We start from the raw sequence: 24027 nt of genomic DNA, 5'->3' as shown, positions 1-24027 counted from the left end.
TTAGATGGGAGACACTCTTCTATCTCTCATTTTCTTACCTTTTCCAAAGTCTACATTCATCTTGACTTCAGCACATAGGAAGTGAAGGAGAGTTGAGGGTTTCATGCTTTATATGCTTAGGTGATACAGGCGATATTAACAGCCTCATGAAGTTTCATTGCTCCCTTTGATTCTGGTACAGTTATGTAAATGAAATAGACCTCTATAGTAGTCTCTGCACAGTCCTTTTAATCTTAATTTTGTATGTAAAATCACAGCAAGAGACTTCAGTTCAATTTGTGTGCTGTAATTAATGTGATTTTTCATAACTGTGAATTATGATAATTCACTGAAGAGTTTCATCATTGAAAAAAAATCCATTGAACCCAATTTTCTTTGTCATCTTTGAAATAAAAACCTGTAAAAATATTCTTGTCACTAAATAAACATTTTCAGTGATATCTGAATCTATTGGAAAATTACTGTTGTCTAATATCTTTGGGCTTAATTCTACAAAAGGAGATGGTGATTTCAAGTGTGGGGTTGGTGTAGCTATCTGTGTGACATATACTTTGTTAATAATCTTGGTTTTGCAAATCAATTAGTTTGGTAAACTTGAAGTGTATATTAACATCACTAATTATTTTTTTTAAATAATTAACATAGATTCCATTTCTTTTAGATCTGACATTGCTGTAGTTGACATTAATGAATTCTGTTGTTTGTTTTCTTCTTAGAAAAAGTACTGAAGGAATACAAGCTGATAATATTTTTTATAAAATAAACATAACTTGAGATCTTATCATCCAGGAAAAATCTGCTGATACTTTTTTTTCCTGCACATTCCTCTGGGATGGTCAAAATTCATCAGTATTAAAAAAAAATACTCACCATGCTTCAGAAACTGAAAAACCTGTCAAAAATAAAAATGAAATAGGAAATTATTATGAAGGGCTATTTATGGAAAGCTAAAACTTGAAGACTAGGAAGGTGTTTTGGGGAAATATCACTGTATGCTATTAAATGTAGTGGTAAAATATCACATATTATTTTCTTTTACCATTCCCTAATCACTTGCTTTTGCCCACTGTTGCGGGCAGGTCATTAGACTAGATGGCTTGTACTTTTTCACGTCAATTTTTTGTTTGATTTTTTTTCTTCTTGTAAATATATGTGAACTTGTGACTTATGCTTATTTTTGTCCTAATGACCAAATAATAAAATCAAGATATGAAAGAGAACACTTAAGGTAATGGAGAAAGCCAGGTCTTAAAGGAAATGCACACTGACTATTTTTTTTTAATCTTTTTACCATATGTCAGAATATACTTATTTTGTCAGTCAGGAGATTGTGAAAAGCTTCTGTATAAATAATAACTAGCATAAGTTTTCTGGTCATAAAGCAGGGTGTCATCAATGAGCTATATATATTCCTTTTCCCTGTAATCTCTACAGCTTTAATTTAACTACACTATATGTAGATGCACTGTAATTAGTATAAAGGAGCATGGTCTTGGAGACTTCTCTACTCATAGCCAATCTGTAAAGAAGAGGTCACAATTGATCTGTTATTTTTTTGAGTAATATGTGGTCTTTTTTTTCCTCCCTTTTTAGCCAGTTGAAACAAGAGTTTGTCATAGCAGAAAACTGAAAGCTTGAAGCATCATCGTTATATGCCTTCAATACCATGTTATACACTATAGTTTTTTTTCTCTCTAGAAAAGGAATCTTGGATGAATATAGCCAGATCACCAGTCTTGTAACTGAAGAGATTGCGAATGTCCATAAAGAGATCCAGACTTCTGTTGAACAGATAGACCCTAACTCTGAGTATAATGACTTCATAGATACACATAGGTATAAGTTTTCATCTTGGTGTACATGTTCATGTTTCTTCTGGAAGAAAAATTTGTATTAAACTACAACACTTCTAAAGTGATCAGAGTTGTATTTTTTTGTTTGGTTTCTTTTAAATTGTTATTTGTAAAGTATTGTCCTACTTGAAAAGCTAATCCACTTGCATGCACAGACAGTTGCCTGAATGTCAGGTTTTTAACCTGTTTCTTCAACCACCCATCTCTTTGGCTGTCTCCAGAAAAACAGAATTCCAATTACTATTATCACATATGAAGAGCCATAATATTGGTACTAGCAGCAGACTATACATAGAATCATAGAATCATTTTGGTTGGAAAAGACCTTTGAGATCATCAAGTCCAACCATTAACCTAACACTGCCAGGTCCACCACTAAACCATGTCCCTAAGCACCACATCTATGCGTTTTTTAAATACCTCCAGGGATGGTGACTCAGCCACCTCCCTGGGCAGCCTGTTCCAATGCTTGACAACCTCTTCAGTGAAGAAATTTTTCACAATATCCAACCTAAACCTCTGCTGGCACAACTTGAGGCTGTTTCCCCTCATCCTATCACTTGTTACTTGGGAAAGGAGACTGACACTCACCTCACTACAGCCTCCTTTCAGGTAGTTGTAGAGAGCAATAAGGTCTCCCCTGAGCCTCCTTTTCTCCAGACTAAACAACCCCAGTTCCCTCAACTGCTCCTCATAAGACTTGTTCTCTAGACCCTTCACCTGCTTTGTTGCTCTTCTTTGGACACATGATAACCCAGATTCAGTGTGAGCTAATTTAGTGTGTATTTTGTATCCTGGGCTAAGTTAAGTTTCTCGGTTATATTTCTCTCATTGCCTATATTCTAAATAGTTTAAAGTGAACTCTAGGTACCCCTGTATACACTGCAGTTATTGCAAAGTAGTGACTGAAACAACAAAATATGCAGGTAATGCAAGAAAGTTTTTAATTTAAAAAATAAACTTTATTTGCTGTTTATTGAACTGATATTGCATATTGGTACATAAGTGGATAGTCCTAAGACTTCTTGTATTATCCTTTGTTATTAATGTGCAGATTGATAACTGTCATGTGCAGATTTATAGCTGGATCAGCTATATATATTTATATCAGTGGATCTATACCCCCTTTTATATATATATTATATATATATAATAGATACCCCCTTAAAACCTTGATTATGTTGTGATATTAATTCAAAGAATTAAGACTGTGTCCTTTATTTAACGTAAAAAGAATATGTATCCTATTGTTGTTTTTGCTTTATCTTATATGTAATTTTAACTATATTCTAGTTATTAATAATTCAAAACACCAATTTTCTTTATGATTTAAAGATACATGTTAATTTTGCAAATATAACTTTTATTTGCTAAATTAGGTCATCAGAAGTTGTTGAACAAGCAATAGAGTTTGATACGTCTTTACTAGAAGAAAATGAAAACCTTCAAGCTAATGAGATCATGTGGAATAATCTAACAGCAGAAAGTTTACAAGTCACGTAAGTTTTCTTTAAAAATTTTAATCCTTCAGAAATTGTCATACACGATGTCTAGGCTCTATCATCTCATTGCATAGCTGTGTCCTGACTTTTAAGGTCCAGTTTCTGCAATAATGTTTTTAAGCTATAGACTTTTGCCCATTGCACTTTTTATTGTTCCTTTGCACAAAATACTCTCCCCCAAATCCCCCCAAATTAAAAAAGCAGCACTTGCCTGATCTTTCAATCTAGTCTCTCCTCCTCACTAGTTAATTTTTACAGTGCCCCAAATTCAACATGAATTCTCCCTGTGAACTTAATGATTTTCTCAAAGGTGCTTCCACATTCAGTATTATAGAAAAAATAGTGAAATCTGTTTATGAAGCTACTGAGTATAGTGATGTAGTCAGTTATGCAAATTGCCAACCAGGAAATCATAGAATTATAGAATCATAGAAACATTTAGGTTGGAAAAGACCTTTAAGATCATCAAGTCCAACCATTAACCCAGGACTGCCAAGTCCACCACTAAACCATGTCCCTAAGCACCCTACATGTTTTTTAAACATCTCCAGGGATGGTGATTCCACAACCGCCCTGGGCAGCCTGTTCCAGTACTTGGCCACCCATTCAGTGAGGAAAATTTTCCTAATATCCAATCTAAACCTGTTCATAAATGCATTTGTTTTACCTGTTTTGTAGGTGTTGTGTTTTGTTTTCCAAAGAAAATTCTTATTCACTGTTATAACCTTTAATATGTATTAATTTACTAACATCAATGTAGCTGTACTAACAGAGATCTAATGTAGATTGAGTGCACCCTCAGCAAGTTTGCCAATGACACCAAGCTGAGAGGTGCAGTCAACACGCTTGAGGGAAGGGATGCTGTCCAGAGGGACCTTGACAGGCTTGAGAGGTGGGCCCATGAGAACGTCATGAAATTTAACAAGGCCAAGTGAAAGGTCCTGCACCTGGGTTGGGACAACCCCAACTATAAATACAGGCTGGGCAGAGAATGGATTGAGAGCAGCCCTGAGGAGAAGGACTTGGGGGTGTTGGGGGAAGAAAAGCTCAGCATGGCCCAACAATGTGCTTGCAGCTCAGAAAGCCAACCGAATCCTGGGTTGCATCAAAAGAAGTGCGGCCAGCAGGTTGAGGGAGGTGATCCTACCCCTCTATTCTGCTCTCATGAGACCCCACCTGGAGTACTGTGTTCAGCTTTGGAGCCCCCAACATAAGAAGGACATGGACTTATTGGAATGAGTCCAGAGGAGGGCCACGAAAATGATCAGGGGGCTGGAGCACCTCTCCTATGATGACAGGCTGAGAGAGTTGGGGTTGTTCAGCCTGAAGAGAAGGCTCCGGGGAGACTTTATAGTGGCCTTCCAGTACCTAAAGGGGGCCTGCAAGAAAGCTGGAGAGGGACTTCTTAGAAGGGCATATAGTGATAGGGCAAGGGGGAATGGTTTTAAACTGAGAGAGAGTAGATTTAGATTAGATATTATGAAGAAATTGTTTACTTTGAAGTGAGGCACTGGAAGAGGTTGCCCAGAGAAGTTGTGGATGCCCCATCCCTGGAAGTGTTTAAGGCCAGGTTGGATGGGACTTTGAGCAACCTGGTCTAGTGGAAGGTGTCCCTGCCCATGGAAGGGGGTTGGAATTAGATGATCTTTAAGGTCCCTTCCAACCCAAACCATTCTATGATTCTATGATATATTCTTCATCATTACTAAATTGAGATTATTCCTGCTTGAACTATGTATTTGTTGTCCAGCTAGCTGTACTTCAGCATAGTTACAAGGAAAAAATATATACTAAAACTCTCTTTTGAAAGGTCTTTCTTACAATTTTTATAAGATTCTACCTTCCACAGCTCAAAAACAGAAATAATTTCTTTTTTTGCTTGTCTTCCATATCCCAGTGTTTAGAAGTAAGCCATCAGCATGTCTAAGCAAAGCAGCTTAAACACTGCATTTTTAGCAAATGATCTTGTTGAAATTTGTGTTTGTAAATAAGTATCTTAATATTTTCATAAATATAATTTTTTAATACAACTTCCAGTGAGTCCTGTTACAAAGCTTTTAGTCATGCACTTTAAATTCTTTGATACATTTGAGAGAGAAATTTTATGCTGTGATTTTATTTTTGGAACAGGTATCAAATAGTTCTTTGAAGTGTTGCTGCATGCCTACTTTCTGGTATGGAGTATATTGGGGCCTCTGAGCAAATGTCTGACTATATTAGGTCAGACCAAAGACTGACATAGCCAACTTTCTTATCTCTGACATTAGCCCAAAGGGAAAGTCTTGGCAAGATAACAAGAACAGGATGTGTGTGCATTCCCCAGAATGTTCTCTCAGCCTCCCATAATTTGCAGATTAGAATTTTTTTGAGCCAGAAGTAATATTTGTTTGTAATAGCCTTAGATGTATTTTTCTTCATGAATTTGTCCAGTCAGTTTCAATATGTATAAGTATCTATTGTCCACCGGTCAAGAAATTCCAAAGATCAATTTAACATTATGTGGACCTGTTACTTCCTAGTTTCATTTTATGACTCTAAGCTCCTGTTTTGGAAGACAATAGGAACAATGTACTGCTTTCCACCCCATTCATGATATTGTAAATTTTTATCATACTCCTGCACTGTCATCTTTCTTTTCAAAGCAAACAGTCTTTAGCTTTAGTCCTTCCTTTCCCAAAACTTCTTATGTTTTATTAAGCTTGTTATCTATCTTTGATTTTTTTTTCAAGGTTACTGTACTGGTTTTGAGATAAATGATCAGAATTGCACAGGTAATCCAGATACATAGATTAGAGAGAGGCATATCAAGGTTTCCTATGTTCTTATTCTGCTTAATTTTTTTAAAAAACGAGACAATCCTTCTCTTTGATTTTTCTGACCACTGTTGAGTATCAAGTCAGTATTTTAATGGAAATGTCTGTTGTAACCCCAAGATTCTCATTTCTTAGTGGTAATGGTCAGCCATTAACTGTATAAAGTTTTGGATTTTTTCCCCCTTGTATATTTGTTTATTTTAATATACATTGAGATTAATTTTCCAAATGGCAGTCCAGTTACTGATTCTCATAAGATTCAGACAAATCCTTTTGCATTATTCACATTCAGCCCCTTCTTTACTACCTCAGATAACATTGTACTGTCAACATTCTTGGTCACTTTTTAAATTGTTGTTTCATCTCAGTTGTTATAAACATATTAAGCAGTGCAGATTTTTGTGGATCTCTACTAGTTATCTCCTGGCACTGTAAAAACTGACTCTTTATTATTATCCTCTTTCTTCTTTTTTTAATTGTTTTTAATACAAGCAAGAATCTTTCTTCTTATGACTGCTTAGTTTTCTTTAAACACTTTTGCTTGATATACCTTGTCAACTGCTTTTTAGATAGCTTTTACTAGAATCTTGCTTTAAAACTACTAGAAAAATATAGCATGCTTGCATCAACTTATTCTGCATTGACTAGATGTTCTCAAATAAGGTGTATTACATCCTTTCTTGATAGATGATAGCTTTTTAAAGATCCATTCTGTATGTTCTGAAACAATAGGAATTTGACCATTGACCTTTAGAGCTGAGATCATGGTCTTGGATCTTCAAAATACTGCATCGTTATGTTTCTGCAGTGGAAAACTACTTCCAGCATCTAGCAATTATCATAAATCTAATACATATACTGGGCTTATTTCCCAGACATTGAATGGATTAGAAGTTATATGTTAATTCAGAATCAAGAATTTTTGGTCAAACCAATAATTTTTTTGAGTATATGAGAATGACAATTTTATGTGCATTATTGAAGGCTTTAATAAAATATATTCTAGGGACAAGTTATGACAAAACTGGCTCAGTTTTACGCTTTCAGGTAAGTTTCTGTTTATGAATAAAAAAGATTTGACAGAAAGAGGTAGTTAAAAGTCAAGAGTTTATTAGGGAACTTTTTAAAGTAATTAGAGAGATGTAGTGTCTCCTGATAAATCATAGAACAGGGGTCCTCAAACTACGGCCCGCGGGTCGGATATGGCCCCCCAGGGTCCTCAATCCGGCTCCCGGTATTTACAGAAACCCCCCCCCCCCCACTGGGGGTTGGGGGGGAAACCAAGCAGCCGCAGATGACCTCCTGCCACTTCATCCGCGCCCCGGCCCCCTGGTTAAAAAGTTTGAGGACCCCTGTCATAGAATCATAGAATGGTTTGGGTTGGAAGGGACCTTAAAGATCAAGTACTATATAAGTATATAAGTATCAAGTACTATATGTATTTTACCTTTGTCCAACTTTTTACTATAATATCTTTTATTGAAATTGTGCTTGAAAATACAGGGGAAGCAGAGTAAGATACTTGAAAATGGATAGATAAGTGCCAAGAAGGAAAGGATATTTTTTTAATTATTCTCCTAGCTTAATTTGAAGTCAAAGCATATTTTTTGTTATGTGAGCCTTATGTCTGCTTTGTGTAGAGCTGACTGACAATTATATCTTAAAGTCTCATTTTACATTTGTTGACTTTTTTTGGTATTGGAGTGTTTGCCAGTATAATTGAAAAGTGTCAATAATGGTTTTAATGTGTAATAATAGTTTCTCAGTTAATGTTGAGTATTCTTGTAGAAATTTTACCTTTATTTTGGACTTACCATTACCAAAAATTTTGTAGATTTATAAAAGTTAGTCATATAGAGAAGAATATACAGATCACTCTTATACTAAAAAGTATTGTTTTAACTTGCAAAGCAAAACCTACTGATTCTGGTTTTATTATTTCTAGAGATTAATACATCACAACTACTGATTGTACATATTTATCTAACATACTTCAACAGTCTGAAGGGTTTCATTTTTCATATAAATTCTCATGAATTAGCAATTCTGGTGGTTTGGCCCTGGCTGGATGCTAGGTGCCCACCAAAGCTGCTCTATCACTCCCCTCCTGAACCGTACAGGGGAGAGAAAATATAATGAAAGGCTCATAGATCGAGATAAGAACAGGGAGATCACTCAGCAATTACTGTAATGGAAAAAACAGACACAACTTGGGGAAATTAGTTTAATTTATTACCATTCAAATCAGAGTAGGATAATGAGAACTAAAAAATCAAAACTTAAAAACACCTTCTGCCCACCTCTCCCTTCTTCCTGGGCTCAACTTCACTCCTGATTTCTCTACTTCCTCTCCTTGCGTGGCACAGAGGAACAGGGAATGGGGGTTGCGGTCAGTTCATCACACATCATTTCTGCCACTCCTTCCTCCTTACACTTTCCCCTGCTCCAGTGTGAGGTCCCTCCCATGGGAGACAGTTCTCCACAAACTTCTCCAACATGAGTCCTTCTCACAGGCTGTAGTTCTTCATGAACTGCTCCAGCATGGGTCCCTTCCACAGGGTGCAGTCCTTCAGGAATGGACTGCTCAAGCATAGGTCCCCTCTGGGGTCATAAGTTCTGCCAGAAAACCTGTTTCAGCATGGGCTCTTTTCTCCACGGGTTCACAAGTCCTACCAGCAAACCTGCTTTAGCCATGCTTCCCATGGATCACAGCCTCCTTCAGGCATCCACCTGTCCCAGTGTGGGGTCCTCCATGGGCTGTAGGGGAATCTCTGCTCTGATGCATGGAGCACCTCCTCCCCCTCCCTCTTTACTGGCCTTAGTGTCTGCAGAGTTGTTTCTCTCACATATTCTCACTCCTCTCTCCAGTTGCAATTTTGTATTGCACAGATTTCCCCCCCTTAAATATTTTATCACAGAGGCGCTACCTACTGTTGCTGATTGGTTTGACCTTGGCCAGCAGCGGGTCTGTCTTGGAGCTGGCTGGCATTGGCCCTATCAAACATAGGGGAAGCTTCTAGCAACTTCTCACAGAAGTCACCCCAGTAGCCCCCCCACTACCAAAACCTTACCACACAAACCCACTACAGCAATATATTAGGAAAGAATTAATCCACATAATGCGTCATGCATTCTGGCAGATTCAGGGAGCAGATAATTCTGTATGTTTGTATGTATCCACAATCTAGTATGGATTCTATAACATAGATTAATAATATAATATAAAGGTACAGCCAGAAAAAAGGCCAATGACCAGCAAATAACATATTTTGAAGACTAATGATCATTTTCATCTTTAGGAAAAATATTTGAATGTTTCCAAATATGTTCCATGTGCGTATGCATACAATAGATTTCTGAAATGTATGTATTACAGGTTAAAAACAGTAATAGAAGAATTGATTCAGACACAGCAGACACTTTTGAGCAAAGAGAAACTTGTGCTGGAACTAGAGAAAAAATTAGAAGAGTCCTCTAAGACTTGTGAAAAAACATCAGAGTAAGTACAACTAAAATATCAAAATATAATTTGAGATAAATTTGTCTGTAATGCAGTTCCTAAGACTTAAATATGAAATAATCTGCACTAACATTGTTTTTCTTTAGTAAGAAATTATTATTATCAATGACAACAAAAAGTTAGTTTCCCATGTCTTAAATAAACCTTCCCTGCTCCAGATCCTAATTAATTAGAGAACTGAGCAGCTCCTTTAATTTGGTTTAATTGTCATACTATTGGAATGGCTCAAGAAATGGACCTTTGGTTAGCAGTGTAACTTCAACTTGATGGAAAAAAGGAATCAATTCAGATTGTCTATCTGACAGTTAATTGTATAGATATGATTTTATGAAAGACTTTTCAGAGCCATATGCAAGATATGCAAACTTTCTTATGTAATAATGTAGAACCAATGCCCTGTAATACTGACTAGTAAATAATGAAAGTGAGGGATTAATTGGTGTTTTACAGTGCCACAAATAAACATTTATTATAAATAATAAATTTTGATCAAGATTATTGGTCTTTTTTCTAACTTTGATTAAGTTTCACATCACAGTCTGAAGTTATAACAACAGATAAATAACTTCTGTCTGTAGTGATGTTTTTCCAATTTTTGTGATTGATCAGAATCTTACTAACTTGGTCATAAATATTGGTTTGCAATACCAATGAAATGGAATGCAAGTCCTCAGATAATTGTCTTAATTGAAAAAGACTTCTAAGCTCTCCATTGAAGGCATCTTGTAACTTGATACACTGAGCAGTATTTTATTCATATATGAAACTTTATATATATAATTGTTCTGATTTGATGGTTTCCTGTTCTTTCTTTGATAGTCTACACATACTCACAGTATGTATATTTTCCCATTTTTCAATTCTTGACCTACCTTCTTTGCTGTATATAGCTTAAGGGATAAACACTTTGTAATAGATGAGTTTTGTGGGGTTTTAAGCATTATGACTTTGTTTTTCCCTCATGCTTCTTTTCCCTTAGGAATGTTTCTTCAGTATTGTCTTGTCCATTATATCTCTCTGAAAGTGTTTTTTTGTCTCTGCCTTTCCTGCTGTAGGTAGGCTCCTTTGATCCTGTAGCAGATGTTTGTATTTTTGAGGAGATGATCTCAGTGTAGACTCCAGCTGTATCTGTGAGTCTTTTTAAAAAGCATGGGATCTGGCTTAGATTTCTAGGTGTAAGACATAAGCTTCCCTGAAATCACCCATTCTGTTTTGGCATTGGTTATGTCTTCCACCAACAGACTTCATTTTCATTTTTAACTGAAGAATGACCAGGACATTTTTGATAGTTTAGCTCTTCTTATACAAGTACTTATGGACCCTAGAAGGTCTCAATCAACTGTTGCATATTCTTGACTGCTGTCACATGATATAGCAACAGCCTCAGCATTGCAAAGCAAGGTCAAAGGCAAGGGCAGTTGAGCAATGAATGAAAGCTTGCCTCTTGAGCCAGTGGTCATCCTGCTGGTGGATGAGCTGGTCAAGTCAGACTGCTTGACTGAGAGTTTGGCACCTTCAAAGAGCTTTAATGCAAGTTTCTCTCATGAAAGAGAGGAGGTAACCACCAAATTCAAGAGTTTTAAAGTCTGTTATTGTTGAGTCTCACGCAAGATGCTGAGGTTAGCCCTTCAGTGCTGAGGAAATATTCCCTGGTTCTGCTTTATCTGGGCAAAATGAAGGTCAAGTCTGCAAAATTGTTTTCTGTCTCTTCACTGGAACCAGTTTGGACTTCAGCTCGCTTCTTTCTGACACAACCTCAGCATCTCCAGTTCTGAGCTGTTGAGTGACTTTGCAGTGTGTACTAGATCTGACTGGGATGGAGTTAACTTTCCTCATAGCAGCCCATATGGTGCTGTGTTTTGCATTAGTGGTTAGAACAGTGTTCATAACAGACCAATGTTTTGGCTATTGCTGAACAGTGCTTGCACAGCATCAAGGCTTTCTCCCCCCTCCCCCCACCAAAGCCCAGATGAGTGGGGGTGGGCAAGAGGTTGGGAGGGGACATAGCCAGGACAGCTGAAATAAACTGACCAAAAGGATATTCCATACCATATGACATCTGCTCAGCAATAAAAGCTAAGAGAAAGGATGAGAAAGGGGAGACATTTGTGGTTATGACGTTTGTCTTCCCAAGCAACCATTACGTGTGTTGAGGCCCTGTATTCCAGACCTGCCAATGGGAAGTAGCGGATGAATTCCTCTTTTTGCTTTGCTGGTGCATGCAGCTTTTGCATTCCCTATTAAACTATCATTATCTAGATTCATGGGTCTTCTCACCTTCCTTCTGTTTTCTCTCCATCCCATAGCAGGAGAGTAGAGTGGGAGAGAGGCAGAGTGGGTGTTTGACAGATGGATGGGGTCAAACCACCACAGTGTTTTTTGGTGCCTCATGTTGGTCTTCTCACAGAGGTCACACCTGCAGCCTCCCAGCTACCAAAACCTTGCCATATAAACCCAATACCACTTTCCAATCTGTTGCCCTGATCCAGTCTCACAAGGACTCTTCACACAAGATCTTACTCTGTGAGCTCTTGTTAGCCTCAAGGACCATAAAGTTTGACTTGATGGAAGCCACAGCTAAAGAGTTTTATAGGGGCTACTTCTTCATGCATAGATGGAACAGGGAATGTTCTGTTTTGGCAAAATGAAAATATTTAGTGTTTCAGATACTTTTCAGCAGATTACCTGGTGCACATCTTGCCACAGTTCAGGAAAGAGAACAGTTCATGTCTTGTAACTTGCAGGATCCATCTTATTATCTCTGGATCATGATGAGCTGTAACCATTCAGAGTTTGGGGTGTTTTCATTTTAGCTGATGTGGTGTATTCACCAAAGTCTTGCTGATAGTGAAAGGCCATAATTTTCACAGGGAGATCTTTTTTCTTTTTTCTCTCTCATAATGAAGACCAGATGATAGAACATTATTTTGAGTAGAGATTGTTCACTTCTTTGTGTGATACTTTTAAACTTCTGCAGTCTCATGCCAAACTTCACTTCCAGGACCTCCAGTTGTGTCTTCATACATCATACTGATCCTTTCCCCATGAATGATCATTCTGCTGATTATCAGATATTATTTTTTTTTTGTGACTTAGTACAATGCACGTTTTTAGGGATATGACTTTTAATCTTTTCCTGCTAACAAGAATTTTATGACAGAGTGTTCCCTTATTATTTTGGAACCTACTTGAATAATCATCTGACTCAGGATCACTTTGTGAAGAAACAGTCTATTGATATCCATGATATTTGGCCTGTAGTGCGTTCAGAATATGTCTATTTCACGTTCAGTGTTTACATTTACAGGTTATGACAGAGCAACTTCTTGCTGCATCAACAAACAAGGTTGAATCAGGTCTCCTCTGCTTTGTTAAGAGAGGACTGAAGATGTGGATGTATGGAATTGTTGATGAGGTTGACATTTGAATTGTTTTTTCTGGATTTTCCAGATCTTTTGTGGACAGTGTCAGCAGAGCTGTGTGAATCTTGTTCATGAGTAGAACAACCAACATCATTCGTAAGAGAGGAATTACATGAGCCAGATTTGTTTGTTGTTAGGGCAAAGAGAAATACTTTAATTTCTGCTCAGGAGTGGGTTGTTGTCAGGGATAACTTCTAAATTTCCTTTTTTTCCCCCTAAGAATTGGAGGACTGGCAGGAGGGTTTGTCTTCCAGAGGTTATTCTCAAGGCGTAGAGTGACAGAATACTATTATTTTTCTCTACACTGTCCTCATTCTTGGTAGTTCTGGTCTCTCAACCTGCTTCATCTGTCTTTTCAAACCATGAGAACTCTGCGCCTCTTTCTAGACTACATATCTCTAGGTTCCAGTTGAGTGCTTTTAAGGTTGTCTATATTGCACCATGGATGGTGGATGGTTCTCTGTGTTAGCTTCTGTTCATCTTTGGTTTTGGCAGTTCTTGGGGGTAATATGAAAGTGTCCTCTAGATACTTGTATATGCTCTAAGTAGTCTGCTTGTCCTTCACTACTGTTTGATTATGTCTGTTTTGGAACATCTCTTGGAGTTGAATGTGAGTGTTCTTCCATATTTTTATGTGAAAGTTTGTCTTATGGCCATCTTAATTTAATTAATCTCTGTTCTTTCTTAGTGAAGAAATTAGTTTTTCAATATTTCCTTATTCCTGAAGATTCATGCTGCTAGGAGTGAATTTATGCTTGATACTCTCAGTGTAAGGAGGACTTTTTCCTTTTATTGACACAGGTCTAGAAAGTTTCCCAGGTTAAACTTAATTTCTTGGAGGACTGAGGACTCTAGGGCTTTTGTGGTTGTTGGTTTTTTTGTTTGTTTGTTTTGGGTTGGGTTTTTTCCCCTATGTGCAGAATCTTTTCAAATGGCTCTCTATTTGCATGCAACAAATGTGGAAATTTTGATGATTGCAGCATAGGGGATTGGTATAGTCTTTTAACATGGCTGTTGTGAGGCCACTTGCAGGGTTGTGTGTGTCATGTCCCCCGTCCTTGTCCTCCCCCCCTGTTTTAAGCACTATCATGTCCTTGAAGTATTTAAAGCTGATAGAGCCTTCAATAGGCTGTGCTACTAGTGTTGTTTTAGAAAAGAAAATCTCGGGTCTTCTACAAAGCACTATTTATAGGGTAACAGTTTGAAGTTTGTCAGTGTAAGAATGTAGATATGAAGTCTCTCAAAGAAAGAAGAATCAGTAAATAGACTAAAAACTGGCTAGTGGGCATGAAATATAACTAAATCTTGACATGCAGAATCAAACTCTATAACTCAAGGAGAGTTATAAAGCAGGTATGTTTATTGCAGTGCCAGGTGCAAGGGGGATCGCTCCTCCTAACTTGCACACCGAGGGGTTAAGTAAGCAGATACTTATTACACAGAAGCATACATATTCATTAGATTCCCAAGAAAAGGTGGGGTTATTACAATTAGTTCCAGGAACTCATTATCTCTCCTTCCTCTGGCCCAGGCGCATTGACACCTTGTGGTCATGAGCCAGGATCTCTGAGAGGAAGGCTCACAGTCTTCTTCAAGATGTACTTTTCCCTTTGGCACAAAAATGCTGAGTAGTCCACATCAGCAACCGCAGAGCCAGATTGTACTGGTTCTCTTCCCGGGTAGTACATTTTGTAGACAACACAATTCTTGCTTACAACTTAGCTATTCGTTCTGTATCTACACATGCAGACAGTGTCCTGGTTAGTCAGTCTGTTATCTACAAGTGCTGAAGCACTAGTTGCAAGGTCCACATATTTACCGAATGGTTTTCAGCTTTAACTATTTCAATCTTCTTACTCTGAAGTTTCCAAATGTAAACTTATACACACAAAAAAGAAAGCTTATAGGGATTGAGAGTGGCTGTTAGTCTGTCTTTGGGAAGGTGTTAGAGTTAATGAGGGAAATCTGAAAATTATCTTGACATCTCTAAATCTATAAATTGTGAAATACTATATCAGAAGACTGTGATATAGGTGAGACTGCTAATAGAATATAGGGTCCAGTTCTGATAGATGTTGAAAAACATGTGTGTGTGTCAGCAAAAAGCCATAGAAGCATGTAGAAGACGAGAAAGAACTTCTTTTAGCCCCTTATGGAGTTCAATTTGCTTAGATTAAAAAGAAGGTTAGAGTGTTCTGACTGCAGTCCAGAAATACTTATGCAGTAGAGGACCTTTCAGTCCAGAAGATGGAGACAACAGGTATCTCTAACACAGAGCCAGACCAATTTATACTGGATATAAGGTGAGTTTAATAGTGAAGATAATTATTATAACAGCTATTTGGATTGCAGTGGATTCCTCATCACTGGAAATCGTAATCTGAAAGTGTATTTCTTCCCAAAAGGACAGGGAACCCTAATGGTTGTAAATTCAACTGAAGTGGATGAAAAGAATTCCTTCTGTATTTACTACAACATGATTTTTGTCTTTGGAATAGATAAGTAGGTGTCTGCTTTCATTGTCTTGAAGCTTTGAGAATTTTCTAATATTTGCTTCATGTGTTCATGCCTTTGAACAAATAATTCTGAGGACTTCTCACATTCTTACTTATAAAAGGTTAATAATTTCCTTCATTACATGGATGGATAAAGCGAAAAAAGAAAAAGATATCCAGTATTAAAAATGCTTTATTCTATATAGCTTTCATGAAGCAAAATATGTATTTTAAATCATGTGTTTTAAAATTGTTATTTTTCTCTGCAGTATTGTACTCTTGCTGAGCCAGAAGCATGCACTGGAAGAACTCAAGCAAACAGTTCAGCAATTAAGATGCTCTGAGGCAAAATTTGTAGCCCAGAAAGAACTACTGGAACAAAAAATTCAAGAAAATGATGGGAAAGAGCCACCACCTGTAGTGAATTATGAAGAAGATGCCAGATCAGTCACTTCTATGGTAAGCTTTGCATTTGTCTTTTCCAGCCTAAATGATTCTATGATTCTGTATCATGCATACTTGCTATTGTACTTTAGTCCTGAGGTCAGAGGCCAGTCAGGGTGTAGTGGACCTCAGATCCTCAGTAACCCCAGCTCCAAAATGCGGCGAATGAAGAGACGGGACGCAGCTTGATGCAAGCAAGTTGTCCATTTATTAGTGATTTTCTTACAAATATATACGTTTCTACCTTCTACATATTACACACTGATTGGTTAAATCTTAAGCGTAAAAAACACTGATTGGTTAATATTTAAGGCACACCGTTAGAACAATAGATACTTACTAGTTTATCTTGACCTAGCAATAATTTTTATTCCAAGGTTAGGGAGTTTCTTTCTACGTGGCTTTCTTAATTACATATTGGCGCCATCTGTTCCCTTATCTGGCTACTCGTTTCTCTGTCCATCTGGTTGCCTCCTCAACTGTGATGGCTCAGGGGTCTGCTGTTAGCTTGTTCCTTTGCTCCCAGGGCTTGTGCCCTACAAGTTCTAACAAGTCTCTATTCATCAGGCTATCAGTACTTGGACTCTTGTCCTTGAGGCCTTGTCCTACATCTCCCCCTTCCTGTTGCACAAAAAGAACCCCTGAAATCGAATGAGTTATTAATTTTTGTAAGCATTGTAAAAGACAAGGTATAAGTAATAAAACAAATAAAAAACCAACTAAGACATATTATCAATGTTAAAATAACCCACTGTCTCTGTTCCGTACAATTTTACAATTTCCCCTTTTTGTTTTTGAACAGCTAGTACCAGGTTTGCCATGTTCTGCAGGGCCCTTGCAAACATGACAGCAACCAAGGCAATAGCAAACAAACAATACTGCCAATTGAATGAATGGATGCCAAAAAAGGCTGAAATTTTCTCAGATTTTGATAACATGTTGCTGCAATGGGGCGCCTAAAATCCACGCAGCACATACCATCAAAATCCTCACAGCCGTGTCCTTGAACCAACAACAAAAAGCAGTGGCAATTTTGACTCACATTCTTAACTGCCTACCAAACAAGGTGATTTAACTCTTTAATGCTTTCCCTGCTGTTACTCTGGATAAGAGAAGAACCGCTGCGACACGTTCCCATCATAGCCTCCTACTACATTTGTATCTACATAAAGACAATTATTGACATTCAAAGTGTAAAGAATATCAGCTTCTTTTGGATTAACATTATACATAGATGGAAGGGCACACCAAAGAAGAACTGGTTCAGTCAAAAAGTTTGAAACATCGCATGCCTTCTCTGAACATACCTCGGGGTCATTCCCTTCATTCCTTCTCTTTTTTATGCAAAGAGAAACACTTTTACCATAACAGAGAAGCCCCTATTTACATCTGAGCCTGGACACAAACCGCAGCTGTATGCTCCACCAGGCTCAGGGCAGAAATCGTTCATGCAGTTACATAGCTATATATCACTACAAGCATGCAGACACCTATTAAACACTAGATAACCATGTTTATCTTTCCTAGTCTCCTTCACAATACCCAGCTGTTCTCTCATCTCTTGTTAGGTCAAATAATTCTCCAGTTTCCTCTCCTATCTCTCTTCAGACATTCTGTAACCTCCTCTTTTTTGCTTGTTAATTGCGAGGAGGCAAAGGGTGTGTGTAGCTGGGTGACCATGACCTGCTTTAAGTTACAATCAACTAAACACTGAATACAGAAAAAAAAAACCATGGGAGACATAAGGCAAACATCAATAAGGTGGTTAAAGATAATTATAATAAATCCTGTAATACTTTTGAGTCATGGCCCAAAGTTTCCCAGCCGTGAGAAGAGACCAAAGGCATCCTGCCCCAGGCTCTGTTGCAGATCTTTGTTTTAAGGCTTTTGAGTTTTGTATACTTTTGTAAATTAATTCACAGTGGTCACTCAGATTCACGTAACACATCCTATCAAAGTCTTCACACTTGTGTCCCTGTGCTAATAATAAAAATCAATAGCAACTCGGTTCTGTAGCAACATATGATGGACAGAATCAACATCTGTTAATAAGCCAGAAAAAAAATAGCATTTGTAGTATTACTTTGTTTAGCAAGCTAGCAGCCTAATTTACTAAGCAAGTTAAGAGCATGTACTATTCTTACAGAAGAGATTAGAGAAGCAAAAATGTGTTATGCTGCATTCCAGAACTCAGCCTGAGAATTACAGTCTGCTGTGAGTTCTGCGTTACAATCATTTGACACTTGTTGGGGTTGCGATTGTGAAAGTTGCCCGTTTACAATTTTCATTGACATTATCACAGCTAGTTGTTTTAAAAGCAACCCTTGAGCTTCCTGATGTTCGACTTGTTGCAAAATATTCTGAAGCCAATCAATAAAGTTAGTATTAAAGTTAGTGACTCTCTAGGACCCTGCAAGACTGTGGCAAGACTCTCGCATCCTGACTGCCTTAATAGCCATCTCATTCATTTGCAAACAGTTGTCCCTGGGATACCTTGCCTGAGTCACAGAATCGGCACAGTTAATTGCTCCAGCCAACTGCTCCTAGTTAACAGCAATTCCCCGATTAAGGTTTTCAATCAAGGCCACTACACATAGCTCACAAAAATCAGATAACCACATCATAGACTGTATCAGTTAGTACCATACAAAGCAATAACTTCCAATCATGCAGTGTGAGTGTATAAGGCTCTGCCATCACTTCAAGAAGGGACATAGCAAATGTATTATGAATCCTCCCTTCCCGCACTGCTTTGCTTAACTCTTTAACAGCCTCGGATTGCACAGGCTGCCACTCTGCAGGTTGATTTGTCTGACAAAATACTGAACATGCCATAGCGACTCCCAAAACCCATCACTGAAGTGTTTCCCACTTGCATTCCTGCCACCGATCCCTCAGACCCCCTTTCACCCTCCCCAAAAATACAATCGATGCATCAGGAGAGACAAGGGGATGGGGGAAAGGTCTAGCTCCTTTTCCAGATCTATAGGACCTGGATCAAAAGGTTTATCAGTGTCAATAAAATCATTGTCCGAGTTGTCCTGTTCCCGTGCTTGGTCCTGTGTTGTGAGGGTCGCTGCAATCAGTGACAGAAGCTTTGGGGGCAGAGGAGGTGTGGACAGAATCGCCATCGCTGACGGTGTCTTGAGAAGAGTCGCGCTGTCGGTGGAATTTACAGCTTCCTCTGGTTTAGCACCGTTAGTAGAATTAGTCCACACTTGGCAAAGAGTAGTCAGAATTTGCCACCAAGATGTTAAATGCATTCCCGACACGGAGTTCCCCTCCGCGGCAGCATCATACAATTGGCTGCTGTCTGTACACACTTTCATTCTTTCAAAGTCTCTAAAGTTTCTTGGCTGCTCACCTGTCTCGATGAATACAGGTGTTATCCTCGGGGTTTAGGTTGTCCGCCTGGTCCAGACAGCAAGACGATCGTTCAGCCAAGACGTCTCCTCCGGAACGCAGCCCTCTTCCACGAGCTGTCTTTTTTTCGTCCTTATTCTTCCAAGGCTTCGGAACACCACCATAGGGGTCACCATTTGAGGAGACTGAGGCACGGACTCCCTGATCTGACTAGAAGACCCTTTATGAGTCCATATACGTCTCTTTCTGGGGACGAAGCCTGATTCCCCATTATGGATTTCCCACAGCTCACCTCTCAACTCCGGAGGGATTTCAGGCCGGCTCCTGCTTCCTTTCAGCGGATCATTCAAAGTTCTGTGGGATTCGCTGCATGTCGCTCAGTTAGGCGATTCGAGAGCCCTTCACGTTAGATCCTTAAACGCATCATGTCGGGGTCACCAATTTGCAGCGAATGAAGAGACAGGACGCAGCTTGATGCAAGCAAGTTGTCCATTTATTAGTGATTTTCTTACAAATATATACGTTTCTACCTTCTACATATTACACACTGATTGGTTAAATCTTAAGCGTAAAAAACACTGATTGGTTAATATTTAAGGCACACCGTTAGAACAATAGATACTTACTAGTTTATCTTGACCTAGCAATAATTTCTATTCCAAGGTTAGGGAGTTTCTTTCTACGCGGCTTTCTTAATTACATATTGGCGCCATCTGTTCCCTTATCTGACTACTTGTTTCTCTGTCCGTCTGGTTGCCTCCTCAACTGTGATGGCTCAGGGGTCTGCTGTTAGCTTGTTCCTTTGCTCCCAGGGCTTGTGCCCTACAAGTTCTAACAAGTCTCTATTCATCAGGCTATCAGTACTTGGACTCTTGTCCTTGAGGCCTTGTCCTACACCAAAACCCTAGAGGTTCATCTCTGGTTTCTCCTGGTGTTTTCTGCCAGAGGCTCTAGGTGAGGCCATGCTCCATGGGCTACTGTATAGAACATGTTTATCACAGTTGTTCCTTACTGGACCAGCTCAAGGGCTACTGCCTGAGCTATCCCATGTTTGATCTATTGAGGGCCCTAGTTGAAATAGTTTTTCTTTTGGGTCCCTTGATAAGAGGTCTCACAAGCTGACTATAACCCAGAATGCCTATTTCCAGAAAGCCACAATGACTAGGGAAAATTGTGTTTCTTTTTTATGAACTGGTGGGGACATGGCTGTTATCTTGTTGATCACATCCATAGGGAAGTACTGATGTCCATTCTGACATTTTATTCCCAGAAACTGGATCTCCTGCGCAGGTCCTTTGACCTTGCATTGTGTACTGGTTCTGGCTATGATGGAGTTAACTTTCCTCATAGTAGCTGGCATGATGCTCTGCTTTGTATTTGTATCTAAAACAGTTTTCTGTTGCATTAAAGGGGATGGAGTAATTTAGAAGAAAATACCCCCCCTCTGCCTTCCAACTCTCCTCACTGAGGTGGGAGGTTAGGTGCGGCTAGGTTTAAATTCTAAGTCATGTCCAATTTACCACTATCAGTCCAGTCACATTTAATATGTATATTAAACTACCACAGGTCTGGATATGCTAATAGCAGTCTGCACTGCCAGTCCAGTCGTACTCATGAACTAGCACGGCCACACTCTAGGGTTTGGTCGTGTTCAATGAGAAACTGCGACGACCAGCTACTTAACAGTGCAGTTTTATTTGTGCAACAAATATACAGGTTCTTCGGATTGCCAGTGATAGTGACTGTCTGCAAAAGGCACATGCAAATTAAATGTTATAAAGTATAAAACGTGGGGAAAAGTTACAAATAATACAGCCTGGCTACAAATATTAAAGAGTAACTCTCTAGAGATATTTCTATATTTCTAAGTCTCCTGAAGGAAGCGCTTAGTTTAAGTCTCACCCAAGGCGTCCCAAGGGGGGGAGAAGAAATGCTCAGCCCATCGGCCGATCCCAGGAGTCAGTCTTGGTAGTGTCTTCCCCTTAACTTGTTCTCGGTGGTGTCTTCACCACTTGTCCCCTCATTCATTCACTTTTTATACTTCTCTTTACTCTCAGGTGGAGCTTGAGTGACTCTAGTCACTTTATTATGATTGGTGTAAAGTTCTCTCACTTTCATTTAAAGATACAGTTCATTTTAAATTTACTACGCATGCTCCCCGAGTGGGGGATTCATCCTCTTTGGGGGGGCCATTTGAATAGGAGGTCGCGATCTCCCACTACCACAATTATTTTACCCTAGCATCCTTGAGTTTTAGCTCTTCAGCAGTTATTTTTCTTTTAGCAGTTAGCACATCCTCATCAGAAGGCTTTGAAGAGCTGAGCAGGTCTAGTTCCCAACCTTCTCTCACAGATAATGAGGCTCTTGCTTGGTCTTCACCAGAGTTGTTGACCCAGCAACGGACATCTCATATATTTTATAGCCACCATGCAGCTTATCAGCTGTATGGTACTATCACATTCCCAATCCTGCAGGGAGTACAGCAGAGCCTGGCCATCGTGGCTTCACTCCAGTCCACCCTCCACTGCTCCTCTAAGATAGCAGGTTGTGTGGTGATGTAGATTCCATGCATGCCAACCATCCTGAAAGTGATAGCTGTATTTTACCCTAAAAAGCTTTCTGTAATACTACGCTTCTATTAGGATCAAATTTTTCTCTAATTCCCCCCTCAAGGTGATTTTCCCACAATAACACACAAGTGTTTTGGCTACTGCTAACTGGGCTTGCACAGTGCCAGGCTTTCTCTCTCTTCCCCCCCCCCCCCCCCCCCCCCCAAGTGTGTAGGCTGGAGATGGGCAAAAAGTTGGGAGGGGACATAGCCAAGACAGCTGACCCAAACTGACAAAAGGGTATTACATATTATATAACATCATGCTCAGCAATAAAATCTCAGGAAGTAGGAGGAAGTGGGACCATTTGTGGTTATGGCATTTCTTTTCCCAAGCAACCATTACGTGTGTTGAGGCCCTGTATTCCAGACCTGCCAATGGGAAGTAGTGGATGAATTCCTCTTTTTGCTTTGCTGGTGCATGCAGCTTTTGCATTCCCTATTAAACTATCATTATCTAGATTCATGGGTCTTCTCACCTTCCTTCTGTTTTCTCTCCATCCCATAGCAGGAGAGTAGAGTGGGAGAGAGGCAGAGTGGGTGTTTGACAGATGGATGGGGTCAACCCATTACAGCCCTTTTTGGCACCCAGTGTGGGGCTCAAGGTAACGACAGTATTGATCTGTGTGCAGGCTTTTGTGCAGGTCACAGAGCTTGCTTGCTTTACTGTATAATAGTCTAGGGCTTATTAGTGGCTGCTTTTAGCTCATGCCATTTGCTGCACTGCTTAACTCTCTATTTTGCTGTGCCTGGGAACAGTTTGATAAAAACAGTGAGCGTGTGCTTGACCCTGGCACTGATGCCATTCCTATTCTGGCTGGGCTGTCTTGTGGAGAGAATGAGGGATTACACCTCCCTTTTCTTCTCTGGGATTGATGCGCATAGTTTTTTTGCAATGGCTCCTGAGGGTCTTGCACATCCTTATGTAAGCTGTTTGATCCTAGTATCTAAGACCGTCAGCTTTTTGTGGGTTTGTGGAACCTGGTTTCATCCTGGTGTAAGAGGAAATAAAGTACCTTGCCTATGAGGTACCATTATGGAGAAATTCCCCAAACTGTCTCCAGGAACTCAACATGCTGGGGTGCCTCTGAAGTGCCTGTACACTAGTGCATACAGCATGGGGAATAACCATAACAAGTTAGAAGTCTGTGAGCAGTTGCAGAGCTACGATCTTGTTGGGATCATGGAGGTGTGATGGGATGAGTCCCATGACTGGAGTGTTGTGATGGACGTGTACAGGCTTTTCAGGAAGAACAGGCTGGGAAGATGAGAAGGGGGAGTTGCCTTTTATGTGAGAGAGCAGCTGGAATGCATGGACTTCTGCCTGGGGGTGGATGAGGGGCTGATGGAGAGTTTATGGGTTAGGATTAAAGAGAGGACAGGTAAAGGTGACATTGTAGTGGGTGTCTGATATAGGTCAACTGACCAGGAAGAACAAGCAGATGAAGCCCTCTACAGACAGTTAGGAGCAGCTTCACATTCTCAGGCCCTGGTCCTCATGGGGGACTTCAACCACCCTGATATCTGCAGGAGGGACAACGCAGCAGGGCATAAGCAATCCAGGAGGTTCCCATAGAGTGTACCTCCTATATCCTCCCTCTTGAGCAAAAGGATGCTTACTGTTAATAGCTGAGATGCGGGTCCATACAGGTGGGGAGTAGGATTTATCTTCGTCGAGTCACTGGACCAGTTTCTCCACAGCCGAGATGAGGAAGGAAGAAAGATTGTCTTTGTATTCCTGGAGTTGGCGAACCACTTCATCCACCGTCAGTGCCTCTTCATCTCTTCACCTCATTACTGCCAATGAGTTAGCATATGACAGTGATGCATTCCATGCAAATTTCCACCACAATGGGTCGTGTGCATTGGATTGCATCTGTATCTGTGGATAACTGCATGTTGTTCGGGTCATAATAAATAATCTCTAGCATGGCTAATTCCCTCAGATACTGGATACCTCTCTCTATTGCAGTCCACTTGCCTTGGCAACATGTAATATCCTCCTTG

General features: G+C 39.5%; 1 protein-coding gene across 9 annotated transcripts in view; it reads left to right on the top strand.

Annotated features, from left to right (window-relative positions):
- The window catches only part of LOC129782582 (tyrosine-protein kinase Fer-like), a 222307-nt gene that overhangs the window by 68215 nt on the left and 130065 nt on the right, over window positions 1-24027 (top strand). For 7 of the 9 annotated variants that reach the window (XR_008745135.1, XM_055792975.1, XM_055792974.1 and 4 more), the window contains 4 exons: window positions 1699-1836; window positions 3233-3352; window positions 9545-9667; window positions 15875-16064. Coding sequence is in view for 8 of the 9 variants with exons in the window: in XM_055792975.1 (XP_055648950.1) it covers window positions 1699-1836; window positions 3233-3352; window positions 9545-9667; window positions 15875-16064 (571 nt within the window). In the remaining variant the exon portion in view is untranslated. Of the gene's footprint in view, window positions 1-1698; window positions 1837-3232; window positions 3353-9544; window positions 9668-12995; window positions 13084-14718; window positions 15414-15874; window positions 16065-24027 lie in introns of those variants that run through there. The other 2 variants (XM_055792980.1, XM_055792979.1) reach the window with 2 other exon arrangements.

This window comes from Falco peregrinus, chromosome W, assembly GCF_023634155.1.
Source record: "Falco peregrinus isolate bFalPer1 chromosome W, bFalPer1.pri, whole genome shotgun sequence".
NCBI lineage: Eukaryota > Metazoa > Chordata > Aves > Falconiformes > Falconidae > Falco > Falco peregrinus.
The sequence above is the reverse complement of the archived record's forward strand: the minus strand, read 5'-3'. Positions and strand labels throughout refer to the sequence as shown.